The following is a 20,098-nucleotide window of genomic DNA, read 5'->3' on the forward strand; positions in this document are numbered from 1 at the left end:
TATTTTCTAAAATCTTTGAGATGTTTCTATAGGGTAGGCCTTACTAAGACATGAAGTAATCTGTACAAATTCAGGTTATAAAAAGGTTACATCACTTCTCTACTAGAGCAATAAATACAGATTGATTTAAATATTTAAGGGGTTTTGAATTATTTATATCCATCTATATCGGGTTCCAACCGAGAGGATCTCTGAGTAAGTTAATAATATTCTTGACATTGTGAAACTCCTGGATAAAAATCTTCCTGATCTACTTATTATACAGAGGTCACAGTTTTAGGTCCAGTTCACATCTGCGTTCATTCTGTTTCCCTCTCCGCATGAAAAATGTGGAGAGAAAAATCCTGCACTTTTCTCTCTGCATTGTTCATGCGGGAACCACTCGGACTCTATTTGGGTATATGGGGTCCACGGGATTCCTAGAGTAACCACTTTTTTCTGCGTATTAGGTTTCCGTTCAGGGGGTCCCCAAGTTGACCCCCAAATGGCAACCCATGTGCAGACGTGAAGCGGGACTTAGAACTTCTTTAACATAAATGTTGTTCATGTGATCCTCTGCCACCCAGAACTTCTTCCCTCCACTGGCCATCCAATGTAAGTAATTGGTTACCAGGTGGGAGAGCCCTGGGCCACTGACTATTTTACTATTACAGATGCCTTGATTGAATCTATTAGTCTGTTTGAGTTTTGGCCAGACTTTTCCTGATTTTTACATGAACCATGATAGACTCTTTGAAAGTTGGTGCCACTGAGCCTTTACTCCATGGAAACAATTTCTAAAACTTATGGATAAAGTAAGATTTTACTGTATCTTGCATTGTATTATTGTAGGTATTAGGAGAACATTGGAGAACTTTGAAACTAAAAATTGAATTGTACATTTTTAGCAGCATTGGTCAATTTAATGTTGTGTGGTGTTGAGTAGGCAAATTTATTTTATCTGAGTGTTCTGTCCTCAGTGTCCATTGTGGATATCTGGTGAGGTTAGAGACAATCCTTGATCTGAAGGGGCTCTCCTGGAATAGTGCTTTAGTCATTCAGGGCACCACAAATTTCAGTTTTTTGGGGGGGTTTGTAGCGCTTTCCCATTTTCCGAAGTAATCTGAACATTTGAATAATTTTATTTTGCGTATCTTCATCAGAACTGGCAGGGAACGTCTGGAATAACCCCAATTTTTATGAGCTGTTATTCCATTTTCACTTGTTCAACATAGTTTGATGCTTAACATATTTCTTAACTGTTTGCCTTTGCATATTATTCCTCAGCCATGTGTGTCAGCTTGTTCTAGAAATTAATTATTTCCGTTAGTATAATTGTATGTTCATGAAATACACCAGACTTCTATCTATTACACTGCATAAAATTAATTTGCAACATAACAGGCTCTAATGATTGGAACTTTTTCTAAATGCCATTATAAATCCGGCAGAGTTGAGAATTTGGCCTACACTTCGAATATCAGGCTGTTCTGTGTAGACTTTACTTTTGGACTTAAAGGAGTTGTCCAGTTTTAGGGAATACATTTTACTGTTTGTACTATAAAAAGTTATACCATTTTCCAATATGCTTTCTATATCAATTCCTCATGGTTTTCTAGATCTCTGCTTGCCATCATTCTTTGTTTACTTCCAGTGGATAAATATCAGTCAGTGGTCATGTGATGGTATAGTCCATGGTCATGTGATGTTATAGTCCATGGTCATGTGATGAGCACACAGGTGCTGCTCGTTATAGTCACAGCACAATAATTAGAAATCTGGCTAGTAATGAGCTCACATCACAATGGACTGTATATCACATGACCAAGGACTGTATATTACATGACCAAGGACTGTATATCACATGACCAAGGACTGTATATCACATGACCATGGACTGATTTTTATCCACTGGAAGTAAACAATGAATGACAGCATGCAGAGATCTAGAAAACTGTGAGGAATTGCTACAGAAAATATACTGGAAAAAATGTATAACTTTTCATTATATAAGCAGTAACATTTATTTGCTGAAACTCGACAACCCCTTTAACAATACTGTACCTGTATCATTTTTGACTGGGTGATACACATTGTTGACATACTTTTATCCAAAAAAGGGGGGGGGGGAAGCTTATGTTCATAATAAAGGACCCTAGATGGAACTGATATTAGTTTGAAAGGCATCTTGAAGATACTACAGCGTCATAAGAGCTCCCCCATTCAGTGTAGCAGTTGCAGCTATTTATGTGTCTTTTCCAGCAGCTGACTCCCCACCCCCTTCCTTTCTCTATGTATTATTATTTATTATGCTTACTTATAGCGCTTTACAGATATTGTCAGTCACTGCCCCATATAGGGCTCACAATCTAAGTTCCCTATCAGTATGTCTTTGGTGTGTGGGAGGAAACCGGAGTACCCGGAGGAAACCCACGCAAACACAGGGAGAACATACAAACTCCTTGCAGATGTTGTCCTTGGAAGGATTTGAACCCAGGACTCCAGCGCTGCAAGGCTACAGTGCTAACCACTGAGCCACCGTGCTGCTCCATAGATCTCTATGTAGAAAGCTCAATCCAAAAAGTGAAGAAGTAAACGTTTACATGTATTACAAAATTCCTTATTCATATGTACTAGAAGTAGTTTTATAATTAGTGATATTCTTTAAATTTGTTTATTTTGCCCCAACCTCATATATTTTATATTAGACTAATAATGTATGTATTTTTTAAGTTCCCTGAGACTGCCATATTGGACACACATAATCTTTTTTTGTATAGATTTTTCAGCAATTGTTTTATGAGGCCATTGACTTTCACTCATTGCAGATTACAATTGTCTCAGGAAAGTAATTCAATCTCTAGGTAGGAATTACTGTAATTATTCTATCCCATATGTGAGGGGGCTATGTAGGAGTGTGCATAGTCCTGCTTTATTTGGGCATCTATAACTACAACTAAGCTGTCATCTGTTATCAAATCGCTTATCCTATAATGATGACTCTACTGACACTGTCCCATTCTATACATTAAAACTTACAAGTGATCTTTGAAACAAGGAATGTCCCATTTTTTGTCTGTGCTTTTTTGCCTACTGAGAATATTTTGGAACCTTTATATATATAGTGACATAAAACAACAAATTTTGAAAACATTATACTTGAATAAAACCTGATTTGATGGTGTCATATTCTGATGATGAGCTCCAATTAAGCATTATATGATAGATATCGTTAAATAAAAAGCAGAGGTGACAATGTTAACATCAGTTATTTTCTATATTTTATATCAATTTTGAGTATATGGCTGTAGGTGTTCCAATACAACTATAAGGAGCGAACAAATCAAGATGCACTAGGCATCCCTTGTTTTCATTCTTGGAAACAGTGAGAAACCACACAAGGTCAGTTGTCAGACTCCTGTAATTCTCATACTGTGTGTGAAATAAATGAGGAGACAATTTATATGCAAAAAAGCAAACAATTCCAACAGTTACACAGCTACTCAGGATTTTACTAGCTGTACGGTTTATCTGCTCAGATATAGCGTCGTGTTATGTTGTAATTCTGACGTTCCGATTTTACAGTATGATATGATATGACCATATGACCTATCATCCTAGAATCTATAAAATGCGTCATAGGTAGAGATGAGCAAACACTAAAATGTCCGAGGTTCGAAATCCGATTCGAACAGCCGCAAACTGTTCGACTGTTCGAACGGATTTCGAACCCCATTATAGTCTATGGGGGGAAATGCTCGTTTCAGGGGTACGCAAAATTCGATAAAATTATACTTACCAAGTCCACGAGTGATCGTCAGGCTGGATTCTCCTTGAAGTCTTCTTCCGGCTGGAATTCACTCTGCCTAGGCATCGGGGCCTAGGCATAGCCGACTGCGCATGCGCAGTCGGCTCTGCCCGGCCCGACGCCTGTGCAGAGCTGACTGCGCATGCGCAATCGGCTCTGCCTAGGCCGGATGCAGAGTGAATTCCAGCCGGAAGACGCCGCGGGGACGCTGCATGGAGAAGACTTCTAAAGGTAAGAGAAGAACCAGCGTTGATTGGCAGAATGTATAGCATTCTGCCAATCAACGCTGTTTCTGCATCGAACCTTAAACTTCGAACAGCTAGTAGTGTTCGATCGAGTACGAGTATTTCGAATACCGTAGTATTCGATCGAACACCTACTCGATTGAACACTACTCACTCATCTCTAGTCATAGGTAAACCAGGTGCAGTTTCAGGCTACAAGTTATTATGCCATATACTCTACATGTATAGGCAATGCATCTGTGGGTGCAAAATGCCCTCAAAATGCTGGACCCATAGCATACTGCACTTTTTGGAGAAGAAAACGGCTATTGAGTTACCGTAAATACAAATGTCAGTCCTAAAATTTATTTACTTATTTTTATTTATTGTATATTTTATTTATTATTATTGTTTATTTATTATTTAGTTATTATTATTTATTTGTTTTCGGGTGTGACTTTTTATGTTTTATGGCAAGTTTATGTAATGGAATATCAGGAGTGGCAGCAGGTCCTCTTTTTGGCGCACCAGTTTTTCTGGAGTGTATTCTGAAGTTCTAATTAATTCACATTTACTTGCTGTTAAAATTGTAATATCGATTTATAAAAACGCTAAATGCAAAAACTCGGCAGATAGTGAACAGCAAGTAAAATCCGAGGATGACAATGTATCAAACTATTTATTTAACACATCTTTCAAACCCTGCATTAGATATAACATACTGGGGCAGATTTAAGCAGGGGTACCAAAATTCTGCCTCCTAATGTGGAAAAAGCTTCAAATAATGTACACCATATCTATTATATTTCAGACACTTTGTGCTTCATTGGACATTTTTCAAAAGTGTATAGAAAAAGGAACATGATTTTTTCAAGTCATAAATGCATAAAATGTATTAATGTCACAAGCAAAATATTATAGGCCTGATCTATCCTGGCTTGTGGCCAAAAAAATAGCATGCAGCAAAGTCAAACGTTTGGTGCAAAAATTCCAACTTGATGTTATGTTCCCCATAAATAAGTTAAGTTTTTTGTTCTAAAATTGCAACTTTAGCAAGTTTTTCTCCCGATAAATGATGCCAATAATCCAAGTCAGCTCCTTGCACAGACTAATTTATGATTAGGTGCACACCTTGTCATATATAAGATAAATCAGTCCCAGAGGGAGCATTGTGTCTTTTTACTGTTTTTAGTACATGAAGTTGAGTTTAACTTTATATAAGCAGTGTTAATAAATCTGCCCCTCTTTCCTATATTGTTTCTTTAACTAGATTTATGATTATTTTCTACTATAGAAAGAGAATATTGTATGAGATAAATGTTCTCCTAATGCGATAAATCTCTTTTAGACATAGTTAAGTGCTACAAAATGGAGTAATTTATGTGCCGCCTAACCAATATTGTAATTTCATTTGTTATCTTATATTGTAATATTCTAAATATTAGCAGTTGAAGACAAAAAGTAGAAGTGTGGCAGGGATCAGACTAGGAAAAATTGATTAGTAGGAAGTTTGTTTTTTTTTGCTTTATGACCTGGATATAGCCATAGAGATAAATCTGCGTATTCTGTTCATAGTGTTGTGCGTACTTATGTCATAAACACCCAAATTGCATCTGTCATCTGTATATCTACCAATAAGGATATATATATATATATATATATATATATATATATATATATTTATTTAATATGGAGAGAGCTATGTACTTTATTGTGGTTTGTATTTCGGCTATGACTGATTCTTCTTTTCTTTTGTGAGCATGAAGTGACAATGGCGCTAAAAGTTCAATGCGGTCTTATGACAGATTGCTGCTATAACAACAAGCATGTAAATCAATGCACCGATATTGTGTTGAAGAACACCACTGTCAGACCCCGTTGAGATGATGATTGGTTTGTCATTCCTCTTTTCATTAATAATAATCATTCTCCCTTCTTAACTAAATAGCAGCATTTTTATATTGAACGGGGAATTATTTCTCTTTAGCGAATAAGCTATGTATAAAATATTAGTGTATACATATATGAAAGATAATAAGCGGGCTTATCTGTGATTTATATTTTCAGATAATTGAGTTATAATAAGTTGCTTACTTTAAAGAGGCTTTCCCATGAATAGAATTATATTTACATGTGTAGACAATTAAATGCTACATTTTTTTCCAATTATTAATAAAAAAATTTGGAAAAAAATTATATTTTTCTTTAGCCATCTTAGGGCTAGTTCACACGTGAAAACTGTGTTGCTGATTTTAGTCCGGAAAAAAAACGCTTCCTAATTAGGAAGCGGTTTTTGGACCTTGAGGTGTTTTTTGGAGTGTTTTCTGGAGCGGTTTTTGGTAAAAACCGCTTCAGAAAACGCCAGGTGGTTTTCCCCTCCCAGACAGTGAATGGACCGTAAAAAACTGCGTTGCGGTTTCGGTGGCAGTTTTTGCCAAAACCACGGCAAGAAACCGTGACCAAAAACCGTGAGGCGTTTTTTTCTGCCTCCCATTGACTCCCATTTATTTCTTCAGGTGGAAAACGCCTGACGAAAGGTCATGTCGCTTCTTTTTTCACTAGCGGCAAAAAACTGCCAGTAGAAAATCGAACACTAACGTGTTACATAGGGCTCCGTTGTATGGAGGCAGATTTTGAGGCGAAATCCGCAGTCAAAATCCGCTCCACTGGCCCCGTGTGAACTAGCCCTTAGTGGTGACAGTTTGTTGTCTTAATCAGTTGCCAATTGATACAACAATGAAAGCTGGAACTTTCTATGGTCTGACACTTCTCAGAAGCCCAGCCTAGTTTACTTAAAAATCTAATGTGTATGGGAAACTTTACAATGAGTAGATCTCATAGATTCATAGATCCTAATTCATCTGTAATGTCAGGTTCACACTTGCACTTGGGAAACCCAATCCGCTTAAAAAATGGTTACCCATAGAAACCCACGGATCCCATAGACTATAATGGGGTCCTGCTTCCAGGACCTTTGCAGGACTATTCTTTCCAGCGTGAATGGGGAATGGAATACCCAAAAGGAAACCCAGCACAGCTGTGAATCCAGCCTAACATGACATCTTCGGAGAAAGAACATCAACAAATAAATAGGAGCAACACAGGGTTTTGGTATCATGGAACTTCAGGTCTAAGGATCAGTGCAGAGTTTTTTGGCGCTGATTTTGAAGCTGAATCCGCCTCAAAATCAGCCTCCAAATAAAGTCTCCCAATAGAATCAGTGCCAAAAAACTCAGTGTGCACTGACCCTCAGACACTTGAAAAAAATCAGTCAAGATATTGTTGACGTCCAAAGTGAAAATTTTCTATAGATGTATGGGTATGTTGACTAGAACTGAATCTAATTGTATAGTACTTACTAAAAGGAAGAATAGCAATGTTCTCTGCCCAAAATAGTCTTTTCTTTCATAAATACACCCACTTATAAACCAAGTATAGTATATATTCCCTTGAGTGCAACAATAGTAAAAATACAATAAGATTTTTTTTTTCTCTGCATCGTAATGCCTATTTTATACTCCCGAAGCCACAGACTGACTTCCATTGACCGCCAAAACAATAATTACCATGCTGGCTGTTTTAATGTTCTGAGATGTCAGACATTCAGCTTGGGAGGCTTTTAAAACTGACCTCACTGCTACTTTCCATTCATTAAAGTCCAACCTTTGCTCGCTGGTCACACAGGATAAATGAAGTTTCATATAATCTTTGCTTAGAAGAAGATTCATTGTTTGCTTCGCTGTGAATTATTAGAATATCTACTATTTGTCATGCCAATCATCATCTTGAAAATCTAATTTAGTCGCCTCATTCACCTAGCCAATGTTTAGAAAGGTTTTTATCAACATTGCAAATTGGGAGATTAAAAGCACATTATAACAATCGGGGTTCTAGAACTTGGAGTAACAGCAGGAAATTCAACAAAAGTCCAATTCGGGATAATGGTAATATGGCCATATTAGTGGATAGAAATGTACTTGATGTGACGGATGCTTCTGCATACACAAATCTAATTAGAGCCCGGCATAAAAGGCTGTAAATGTTTTTCTCCGGTGACTCAATTAAGATGAGCACTTCTTAGTTTTCGCTCTGTGGTACCATTTACTGGTCACTTACAGAAGTATTGCATAGATAAAGCATTTTTATCATAGATGGAGCAATGACATGTTTGGAGTAACATATATTGTAGAATTAGGGATGTATACCTGCTGCCAATGCTCAAGAGTAACCCTAACCACCATTGGGAAAGTCATTAGAATGTATAGTCCTTATACCTTAACCAAATATAAGGCTATGTTGACGGGCTCTATCACATGCCAAGATGGAAGTATGTGATGTCCCAACCACAAGGCAGGATTTTAGAAAAACACTAAAGATGGTGGTTCTATGTGGTTTTCTTAAACTTATAGACTTAACAGGAGATAAAGAAAATGGGTAGGTCACTGTGCTATCCTGTTTCTGTAACTATGTAACTGATGGAAACAAGATAGAAAAGCTGTGTTCGAATGTTTCCTTAACTATTGACTACTTCAAGGTGGTTGAAATAGTTTTTTGTGTCCCAGCCATAAAATGCTGAGATGAGTCTACCCCTTTTTTTTTCTTTGTATTGGAGCTGCAGTTCCATCAGACTTGACAGTAGGAATAGCTCAGCATGCAATATCAGTCATGAAAACAGCAGCACCACAAAGGAACCCCAGCAGACTCCAACCTAAGCCAAGTCAATGTAAGTGAGGTCCATTAGACTCCATTGGGATCCATCATAAAACACAGCGTCATGGTTTCTATTATACGTGGAAACATAATACATCTACAAAGCTGGTCTGTCTGTGACAGATGGACAGATACTATAGAAATATAGGATTGACTGAACATTATAGAGAACAAAGCACCCTTCCTAAGCTCATGTGCAGAATCTTTATATGGTGGTCAATGTGCTTTGGATCTTAGTTGTCACATAGGGGGACACAAATTCCATTTCACTAGAGAAGTTCCCTTATAGGTCAATTTATTTTACCATTAAGGAGTAAAGTACAATTCTGCCCCCTTATTGTAGGAAGATCTTATGTGATCATCAGGTAACTCAATAGACGTGTGATGTCATCAGTATTACATGAATGGATGTGCTGATAGTTACTACCTTCTTTCTGCTTGTGCAAGCACAATTTTCTGCAGTTGCAGCTTTTCAATCAAAGCCCCGTCTAAGGTTCTAGTGCTTGCTTTGTACTGTGCACACAGTGATGGTGCCATCTGACACCAAAGTAATTTATCTATATTCATCAACAAAACCCGCTGATTCATCAAAGTCTTGTTTGAAGAAAATGTGAATAATTATGTATATTAACATGCATAATTTCTTTACATAGTTAGTCAATCTACAACTCTCTTGTCAGCTTACACTACAGCACAAAATAGAACTGGTGCTAGGTTACTAAAGCGTTTTTCATGAAATAAGAAACATTTCCCTTTTTTATGAATATGAGATTGATGACAAAGTTAACAAAGCAAACTTTAGTTTTATGTAGATGTGGTTTATCATACCTGGTAACTGAGGATGGTAGAAGGCCATAGCTTTCTATCTATTCTAATTGTAGTTAAAATTGAGATATACTTTCTTGGGTGATTGGGTATATGGCCCACCGTATGACAGCCTGTTGGGATCACTTGTAACCATTAGGCCATAGTATATACATGGGGGGATTAAATTAATGCCATGTGGATGGGAATTAGGATCAATAGTATATACTAGTGGCAATGTTGACCCAATATACACTGATCAGCCATTAAATACACTGACGGATGAAGTTAATGACATTGGATCCTTTATAACCATGGTACCTATCAAGGGCTGGAATATTGTAGACATCAAGTGAACAGTTTTGATGTTGATATATTAGAAACATCTCAAAACTGACAAATACATGGATCTTGACCACAATGACAAGGGCCAAATTGTGATGGATGTACAGCTAAATCAGAGCAATTCCAAGATAGTAGGTATTCTGGGGTATGCACTGGATGGTACCTACCAAGGAAGGAAAAATCTATGAACCGTCAATATGATCAAGGGAGCATTGATAAGCATGGGTCAGGGAGGCCAGATTCAGGTAATGCCAGGGGATGATCAACATAAGAAGCCTTGATGGATAATATACATGCCACTATTCTTTTTTGGCATGAGGCCATCAGTCGGGCCAGGGACTGGTGTGAATGTTGAGAATCTCTGTACAGTGCTGCAGGTGAACCACAAACTATTGGCAGCATGGTCACATGGCAGAAACCTACAAGCAATGACTAAATGGAGAGAGGGCCAGGTGAGGGAAACACTCTTCATTGATTTAAAGGGAGTCTACAAACTCCTAAATCATGCACCATATGCTGTTGTAGGGTTTATTAGTGACATAGTGGAAATACCATAGTATCACTGCGATCTTGCTGTAAAGAAAATCAGCATCTAATAGAGCATCTGTTTATACCAAGGGTTTCTGCAGATCTGGATCTGCTAATCTGTTATGATGACAATGGGACAAAATGGGTTCTGTGGCAGGTGATGTCACACCTTGGGTACAATGTACAGCTCATTTGCATACAAACTTTCCTTATTTTCTCAACAGTAAGATTGCACTTTAACTCAGAAAAGTTATCTTCACTATGTGACAGCCCCTACAACAGTATATGGCAAGTTGTGGTAGACTCTATCATTTATAAGGTACGGGAGTTATGAATATAAAGGTCTAATGTCTGGTGTGAAATTTAGATCATCAGATTGATAAATTAGATTTTGATAGATCTATTTTCAAGGTGCCACATCTCATCTTTCAATTTTTTTTAAGGGTTTATGCCATGAATTTATTTATTTTTGCCTCTATCCATAAGAGAGGATAAATTGGTGATTGGTGGAGGTCTCACCACTGAGACAGTCACCGATTGTGCTCCATTCAGTTCAATGGGAGTACCAGAGATAGCTGAGTGCTGTACTATGACTATCTCCAGTTTGCATTCCGCCGTGTGAACATTCCGCGGGGCTAGCCACAATGGGATGCCGGTGCAGTGTTCCGGCATCCTATCGCAGCATTCCGCTCCGGATTAGGCCTGAATGAATGGTGCTCATCGGGAGGGAGCCTCGTGCCACAGATGTCTTGGCTGAATACACGGCAAGATAGGGCAGCTCGCTTCTTTTTTCTCCTACTAGCTAGCAGAAAAAAAGAAGTGAGCGGCTCCCATTGAAGTCAATGAGAGCCATTTTTGGCAGCAGTTTTTAAGGCAGATTCCGTGTCAAAATCCGCTCCAAAAAACTCCTAAGACTGGTTTATTAATGAACCTTAATTAGTTTTCACAACCTCCGCCATCTTCTCCATTGCATTATTTAATTTTTTTCACAACTTTTACCTTGCCGACTTTGTTACATACATTAAAGTAAATACATATAGTCAACTTGTAACATTACTTAACACCAACCACAGGGATAACAAGGGCCAACGGCCTCAGCTGTGTCGCAGCTAACAATATGAAAATCAATCAGCTAATTCCGGTATCACTCGCTAAAGTATTTGCTGCTTTTCCTCCTGACAATTAAAAGGAGTTTAATGGAAACGAGAGAGAGCGAATAATTAATAGATTAGCTCATTATTTACCTACATGTGGTAAAATTAGTGTCTTCAGATGCTAATTACTAGGCGCGAGCGGCTAAATGAGTGGACACTGTTACAGTGATACAAAACTGCTACACAAACGTATTAGCTAAACATACAGATTCCTCGTGTAATAATATATTATCTACTATTTGCAGGAGAAAGTTTTAATTACGGCAACCTTTAATCTCTAAATAGCGTGTATTATGGATAAAATCCCATTTCTTCAAATGGCCTTAAGTTCATAGTTTTAAGCTAAAGTTTTATAAGAACCAAAGAGCCCTTTTAACAACGACATTTTTCTAATTTCATGGTTCACCGATCAGTCAGTAAAGATTTAAATAATTCAGAAAGAAAGCCTATTCTGTTTCTTTTTTAGAACTTTAAATCAAGGGAAATTGTTTGACGTTTAATATGTTTTAACCCTTTTAATAACCGCCCGTGATTATGTTGGTTTAAGGAGAATGTTATTATAATGAAGGTGAATAGCAGTCAAGGACTTTTTTGATTAGATTTTAGACCTTTACCCTTTCATATAAAACATGAAAGCATAAAAGGCACTGTAAGGAAAATGACATTGTATGCTCTTTTATTTATATTTAAGTGTATAGAAGTAGATGTGTGCTATCTTCAGAGTTTATGTTGGAAACCCCTCCAGCAAATATATTTTATGAAGGAAGATCAAAGTCCATTTATACTTTCAAAGAAAGCTCCAGTAGAATCGAAATAGTGTTGGAGAAATGGAGGACAGGACAGATATTCCTAACTTTACATGTTAAAACTGGGTCTCCTTATAAGCCCTTCTTCCTGTATAGTTATATTTTTGGGTGTTTTTTTGCATGAATCAATACATATTGGTCAATAGGAAACTACAATCTACAAATGAGTATTAGTGTTGGTGATTGTATTAAAGTGGGGTGGAGAATACTATAATATTGTCTTGGAGTGATCTACAGATATAGCCTTGATCATACAACTAAGGTTAAGTCCACAACTGCACCCGGGCTCCATTTGGGGATTTACAGTTCGTGTCTGTCCTTAATTGTCCATTCACAAAGATGTCCGATTTTTTAAGCGGACAGCAAAAACCTACATGTAGGGTTTTGCTGTCCGCTTGATTAATCGGACATCTTTGTGAACGGACACTTAAGGACAGGCACGGACTGTAAAAGAACGCGCATGATGTCCCATTTAAATCAATGCAAAATGTAACAGACACAGCTAGTGTCCGATGCTCATTTCTGCACAAGCTTTTGAACGGACATTAGCAGCGGACACTAGTTGTCGGACACCGACGCTAGTGTGAACCCTGCCTAAAAAGGTATAACAACACTCCATACCTGTCCTGGACTCTGACTACCTGTTGTTGACTCCTATTCCTGATTTAAGTACCTCTGCTACTTGTCCTGACAACTGACCACGCACATACACTGTCTGTCTCAACTTCAGCCTATACCTGACGATCCTTTAGTCTGATGATGTTTCACAGCAGCATCTCCAGGCCTTCTTGGCCAGCAACCAGAGCCTCTCCAAGATGTAGCCACCTGGTAGTCTCTATGTAGCAAAGTCCATATCCCCCATACATGGTTTGAAGGTGGAAACTGATGGAGAATACATATACACCCTGGAAAAAGTGGGAGAAAGTCAAACCAGTCTTGTGGCAATTGGGTTCACAACCACTAGTATGTTACATAAAGGCTGATGTAAGAAACCCAAGTCTTAATGAATCTTCCTCTTTGACTGATTGTCTTGAAGAGATTCCACCTATGCTTGGCAATAAACGTTAGATTATAAGATCCAACCCAAGAGGCACTAATAAGGTGCTGTTTAGACTTACATTGTTAAGCTCAGTTGGGAGCGTCTGTCGCAGGTTCTGTCAAAAAAAAACAAAAAAAAAAACAATTATATTTTAATTATATATTATATTGCACTTGCATTGTCTGCTACAATGCTGGACACTATGAGGAAACCTAACAGACCCCACTGTGTGTCACCCGTCAGGGTCCATTAGTGTCAGTCATGTTACTGGATCTGTCCCCTGCTTGCACTTTCCCTTTTCGCTCATATGATAGACTGGAAAACAAAGTGTAATGTAGATGTGAGCCTAACCTTAGATACACATTGCTCATATCTGAAGTACTTCCAAACAACTAGATATTAGAACAGTATGTATTTAGACACAATGGGATCTCATCTTCAAGTTCTTGTTTCTTTACTTTCTTCAGTTTATGGATTCAAGACCAAGTAAGTATATTTACATTGCTGGAGGAATGAGATAATCCTATAAATACATCTACATCAAATGGCTTTTGGTGGAAATGAGATGAGGGAATCAGTTCACATTGAATAGGATTTGACCAGAATGTTCCAAAAGTTTTGGGCTGAAACTTTGTGGGTTTGTTGCTTACACACCACTATTATCCACGCGGGTGAAATAGATAGAGGTGCGGAAACAGTCAGTTCTACTCTCCTGCCCTAATCTCTCTTGGACGTCCTCATGATATATGGGTGATGTCATGCACCCTGGAGGACCACTAGGTCTGTGATTGGGCCTCAGTAGTCACATGGGATGGTCAGACCAAGAGAGGTGAGGGAAGGAGAGTTTAATGTATTCTATTTCTATAGAGCCCCCCAGGGAATAATAGTTTGGTCCAAAACAAATCTTTGGACTGAACTCAAAGCAAAACAAATCTTCAGAGGTTTGCCCATATCTAGAGGGAATTGACATAAATGTCGCCTTCAAAAATGAAACATTGAGCTCTATCACCGTATAGTACATGTACATATTATTATGTTGTCTTTGACCATTTGGATATATAATAGACTTACATTCTCCCATGGCGGTTCTGCATGGTAACCCTTAGCCCCTACAATTACATGTGGATTATACCATCTATCACCTGTGTGAATGAGAAATCGAATGACATACTTTATTTTTCTTTATTTGTCAAAGCTTTTCCCCCCAAAGCCATCCATTCCTACAGTGGGGTCCGGTCTGATCACAGCGACGCTCTGCCATGATCTTTTTAGTAGCCTTGGGGACAGTACTCAACAATGTTCAGTGTCAAGTGATGACAGACAGGGGTAAATGAAAGGGCTTCAAAGATGCTTCACTGTCGCTTGCTCTTGCTGAAGCTGGCATTCATCCAGGTCTTGCCTGCTAACACCATAGAAAGCAGCAGCTGGTGAGTAACATTAGCAAGCAGGGCCCGAGGGCTACCCATGTTCCTGCTCTCTGTTCACCAACTGCTATTCAGTAAAACAGCTGGATCAAAAAAGATTCAGTCAAGATGTAGTTAGAGTTTTATGTGTACAACTGTTTTGATATAGATTGTCTGCTAGAGGCAGAGATAATGATAGCTTTGCAAGTGAACATATTTGGCTGGGAGTAAAACTGGTGTATTTATTTTTATACACTGCTTGTTCTGTAAGGCCGCTGTGAATTTACAGGCTAGTAATCCTACACGGTGAATGACATGCTGAGACTGAAGAGATTTACTGGAGATCACAACAGGATTTAGTAATCTGCTGCAGAGCAGATCCCCCAGATATAAAAGAACTGGGATAATAGAAGAATTCAGTCATTACGTACAAATATATACTTATGGGGCAGAGAACCCACTAGATGTTATTGGGGACCTAACTGGGATTTTGACCCGCACTAATATTGGATCTCTACTATAAAGTGCAAAATGTTCGTTCATATTAAAGGGGCTCTATCAGCAAAATCATGCTGATAGAGCCCCACATATGCGTGCATAGCCTTTAAAAAGGCTATTCAGGCACCGTAAAAGTTATATTAAACTACACCCCCTCCCCCCCCCCCCCCCCCCCGTTTTAAAATAATAACCTAAAAAAGAATGCGCTCTACTTACGGATCGTGCACCCTGGGCGGGCATTCAGGGTGTGTCTTCATCTTCATCCACGCCTCTTCTTCCTCCGATGTCCTCCGGTCCCGTCTTCCTCCGGCGCTTGCTCGCGGACACTGATAAAAAAAAATAGCTTGGGCGCATGCGAAGTAGCACGCGGCTTCACATTCTTTTTTAGGTTGTTATTTTAAAACGGGGGGGGGGGGGGGTAGTTTAATATAACATTTACGGTGCCTGAATAGCCTTTTTAAAGGCTATGCACGCATATGTGGGGCTCTAGCAGCATGATTTTGCTGATAGAGCCCCTTTAAATGTATACAATTTAATTCCAAGTCGTGCCCTTTACTTGGTTGAACATGATGGACATACATCTTTTTCTAACCATACTAAGGCTAGGTTCACACTAGCGTCAGGTTTCCGCATGAGGACCCAACTTTTTTCTCCGGAATCCTCAACAGAGATGACCAAACGCTAATGTGAACCTAGCCTAACTATGTTATTATCCTCCTCATATTATTTGTAATACTATCGGTCGATCAAAACATCAAATGGTTGGTCGGTTCTACATTGGCCTGTGACAACAATTGCTGCGATCTGACCATAATGTGCGGTAAAAAGCAATGGCTGAAAGTTATGGCTGAGGGACCTCCAATCAAAGCTTTCTTTTTGTATTTACAGCAAAATACAGTTTTTATAGGGGCCCCTTATGGCCCCCTAGGGGCAGCACACAGTTTACTGCTCCTTAACACCCCACGTAGTAGATGTTGGGCACTAACTATTGGACTATTCCGGTAGGCAACAACCAATATTATACTCACCGATTATTGATCCTTATCCTATACTGGTTTGCCTCCTGTTCTGCCCCTGCAATACCACATATTGTGCCTGGACGCTGAACAACATTCAGGGTCCATATGTGATGTGCAACGTTATCTGGCACCATACATTATGAACAGGAGGACCAAGGATTGGTAATCAATGAGTATAATATTGGCCTTTACCTATTGAAATAATGTAATAGGTAGCATTAGCAACGATAACAGAAAAGGACAGTTTGAGAAAATGGGGCGTGAATTTAGGCCTCGTAGAGGTGGGTGCAACTTTTATTTTGGGGGTTTTTTTTGGAAGGCACTCAGATCACACCATGCTTCATTCATTCATTCCAGGATACGATATACTCTATAATTATTGGATCGGGATGGCACACACAGTCTCGTGCATGTAGCCTAATGTTTGCTGTCATTTTTTGTTATCCACTGGAAGTAAACAAAGAATAACAAGCAGAAATCTAGAAAACCGTCAGGAATTGATACAAAAAGTATATTGGAAAATTCTATAGCTTTTCATTACACAAACATCTATTTGGTGGAATTGGATACCCCCTTTAAAGCGGATTATCTAAAGCAGACAACCCCTGTAAATAACATTTAATGAATTCTTAGTGATCAGAACCTCTGCCTTCATCATTGGGATCTGATAACATGCAGAGTAGTTGAGAGGATATCAAATTCCCAGTTGCTTTACTATGAACCAGTTAGCAGACTCCGACTGTTGCTATGTAATCTCTCCATTCCCAGTCTATTCCCATTGCATCAGATTGGCTGAAAGCTCCAATTGCAAGACCAGGGACTTGGTTCTACAATTCTATGCTATATACTTGCACATTTAATAAAGTTCCCCACCTCCTCATGTAAATGCATAGACTATATCCCACTTGTAGGAAGGCTTCTTTGCTTGCACCCATCTTTTTTGGATACAGCTGTTGCTTAACCCATGTACAAAATGACTAAGAATCACATTTATTTCAACATGATCTTCATCTGGTGCACGTAAAAATAGATCATATTATTCCATAATTTTACAGTATGAAAAATGCCTTGGCTTCTCATCTTAAGGGAATTATTGTAATTAAATGATAACTCATTGCCTATGCTCCACATGCAAGGTTTTGCAATAGATACATAATGTATTTTCTTGGTCAGATATCATTTCATTTAATAGTATTCATGCAATACAGTTCTGTGGAATAGATATGAAAGTGTGTAGTTTATGATGAGATGTTGGTAGAAAATGATTATAATGAGTTCAGAAATCATTTGCAGAATAGTTTGTTTTTGCCACAAGCGAATGCCTTGTTTTATTAAGTGGAATTTGGGTGACACAGAGGTTTGAGCAAATTTATTTAACTTGATCAGTTTTCTGTGCGGTCTCTGATGCTGATATGTCTCGTATAATCCTCAGAAGAAATCTAAGTAGAACACAATGGCTTTGCTTTAAAAGAGGACCTGTCACCAGGTCTGAACAACCCAATGACATGCCTCATTTAATGGAGAGTGACCCTGAGCATTTTGCTGTTTTGTTTATACAAATCCATTCAGTTATTCCAAAGATATAAGCCCTGTTATTATTGATGCCAATTGGGGTATACTAAAAAAGTGGGCGGTAACACTCTGGTTTCTTTGGGGGTGGGCTCTCTCTATGTCAGGCAGTGTTACCGCCAACTTGCCCAATATATCCAATTTGTATCAACACTGAAGTGGCTCCTACTTGTGGAATAGCTGAACGAATTTGGAACAAAACAATATGGTTAGGGTGACAGTGATCGGATGAGGGATGTTGTTGGGGTTTCTTGGACATTTAAAACAAAACTAGCTAATACGCAACCTTATTTTTTGCTTCTTTTTCCGCAGCTTTTTTTTTTATTTATGTAGATTGTGAGGATCATAATGTACTTTATTTTCCCTATCAGTATGTCTTTGTAGAATGGGAAGAAATCCACGCAGAGAACATGCAAATGCCTAGTGGGATTTGAACCCAGGACTCCAGCGCTGCAAGGCTGCAGTGCTAACCACTAAGCAACTGTGTTGCCCCTCTTCCACTGTGTTTTTTAGCAGTGTTTCGCTACATGGTGCCTTAGCCTATGAGTGTTTCGAGCTAGGGATATTGACACCATACTGGAAAGGTCAACTTCCATATTTCATAATAGGTATATTGGAAGTGTTTGTGTACATGAGACAGATGTTTCAATGACAATATAATTGATTTTGAGATTTCACTGACAGTTTCCTGCCACTGTTTAATATATATAGGGGGGGGGATTTATTAAAACCAAAATTGTAAATAGTAAATATGTTGGACCGAGGCATCCCCTCCATGGTCAGCCTTGATATCCATCACATTCTGCCGACTTTCTTAAAAAATTGATAGGTGTGGAACAACTTTGGTGCATAAATGAGCCATGCACCTAAGATGTGCCACATGTACGCTAGCTATTTCATATGATGGTGTAATTCTGATGTGTCTTCGAAGGTCCTGAAATCTATGTCAGTCAGGGACTGTTAAGGCTTGGAATGAACTGATGTAGTCAGGGAAATCTACTGTAAGCATGTCTGAGATAAACATTTCTATCCTAAGATAAAATGGAATTAATGTAAGAACCAACTCAATGGACCACATTCAGGGATGTAACTACCGGGGTAGCCACAAGGCCCAGGACATTAGGGGGCCCGGTGGCAGCCGCTACCGCTGCAGTTTTTTTTTCTTTTTAATAGGCCGTTACCCGTTGGGGAGGGGCCCATGCCAAAAGTTTGCCACAGGGCCCCTCCATTCCTAGTTATGCCACTGACCTCATGGTCTTTTTCGGCAGTCAGTCCTCTATGTCTCCATGTGCCACTAGCTCACCAGTTTTCTGCCCTAATGTTCCCCAGCAGTAGATACTTTTCATATTATACCTACGTGTTATATTTGTGAATATGGTTCCTAGTTATTTTGAGACTGGAATGTTGTTGAGACAAAAACTATTTTCCCATGACCGAGTGAAAAGCAAATTATAGTATTGTAAAAACGAACATGGACGTGACGGCTCGGTGAAATTCATGGGAGCATTCTGGTCTGTAACTGAGTGTGCCCATATTTTAGTACATGTCTTTTATATACTACAGTCATGTGATTTTGATGACCTTTTGTTTCACCAGATGCAGGATTTGCAGAATTCAGAGAGGAATCAGTATTCCCATGCACAAATGGCAGCTATGAGACCAAGAGTCCAGCCTCAAGATATCCGACAGACGGCAATGATGCAACATGCTCAGCTGACTACAATTAACCAATCACAACTTAGCGCTCAGCTTGGTTTAAATATCGGAGGAAACGCAGTTGCACATAATTCGCCATCCCCACCAGGAAGCAAATCTGCTACACCTTCACCTTCTAGCTCAGTCCATGAAGATGAGGTAGAAGATACAGCAAAGGTATGAATAATTCTATATCTTCTCAATGAAAAATGTAAATGACAACCAAAAATTGCTTTGCAAAGTTGTATTTTATAGGGGGGGCCTTTAAAAAAAAAAAAAAAGGGTAGTATTCCCACTTCAAGTCAACGTGAGCAGAGCTGCATAAAAAGTGGTCTGCCTGCGGCTCCAACCACTGTGTAGTATGTAGACCAGATGTACCCCCTGTACTGCTGATCCATGCAGGGGCTAGCTGTTACCCCCACTGATCAGATATTTATGGCCTACCCTAAGGCTGGGCCATAAGAAGAAGAAACAAAAGCTTAAGACTAAGGCCCCATGGGACATCGCACCACAAGAA

General features: G+C 38.9%; 1 protein-coding gene across 2 annotated transcripts in view; it reads left to right on the forward strand.

Annotated features, from left to right (window-relative positions):
* Window positions 1–20,098, forward strand: part of TOX (thymocyte selection associated high mobility group box) — a 219,660-nt gene that overhangs the window by 150,720 nt on the left and 48,842 nt on the right. For both annotated transcript variants that reach the window (XM_075270543.1, XM_075270544.1), the window contains one exon: window positions 19,483–19,758. In XM_075270543.1, coding sequence (XP_075126644.1) covers window positions 19,483–19,758 — 276 coding nt within the window. The remainder of the gene's footprint in view (window positions 1–19,482; window positions 19,759–20,098) is intronic.

The sequence above is a fragment of the Leptodactylus fuscus genome, chromosome 4 (genome assembly GCF_031893055.1).
Source record: "Leptodactylus fuscus isolate aLepFus1 chromosome 4, aLepFus1.hap2, whole genome shotgun sequence".
Lineage (NCBI taxonomy): Eukaryota > Metazoa > Chordata > Amphibia > Anura > Leptodactylidae > Leptodactylus > Leptodactylus fuscus.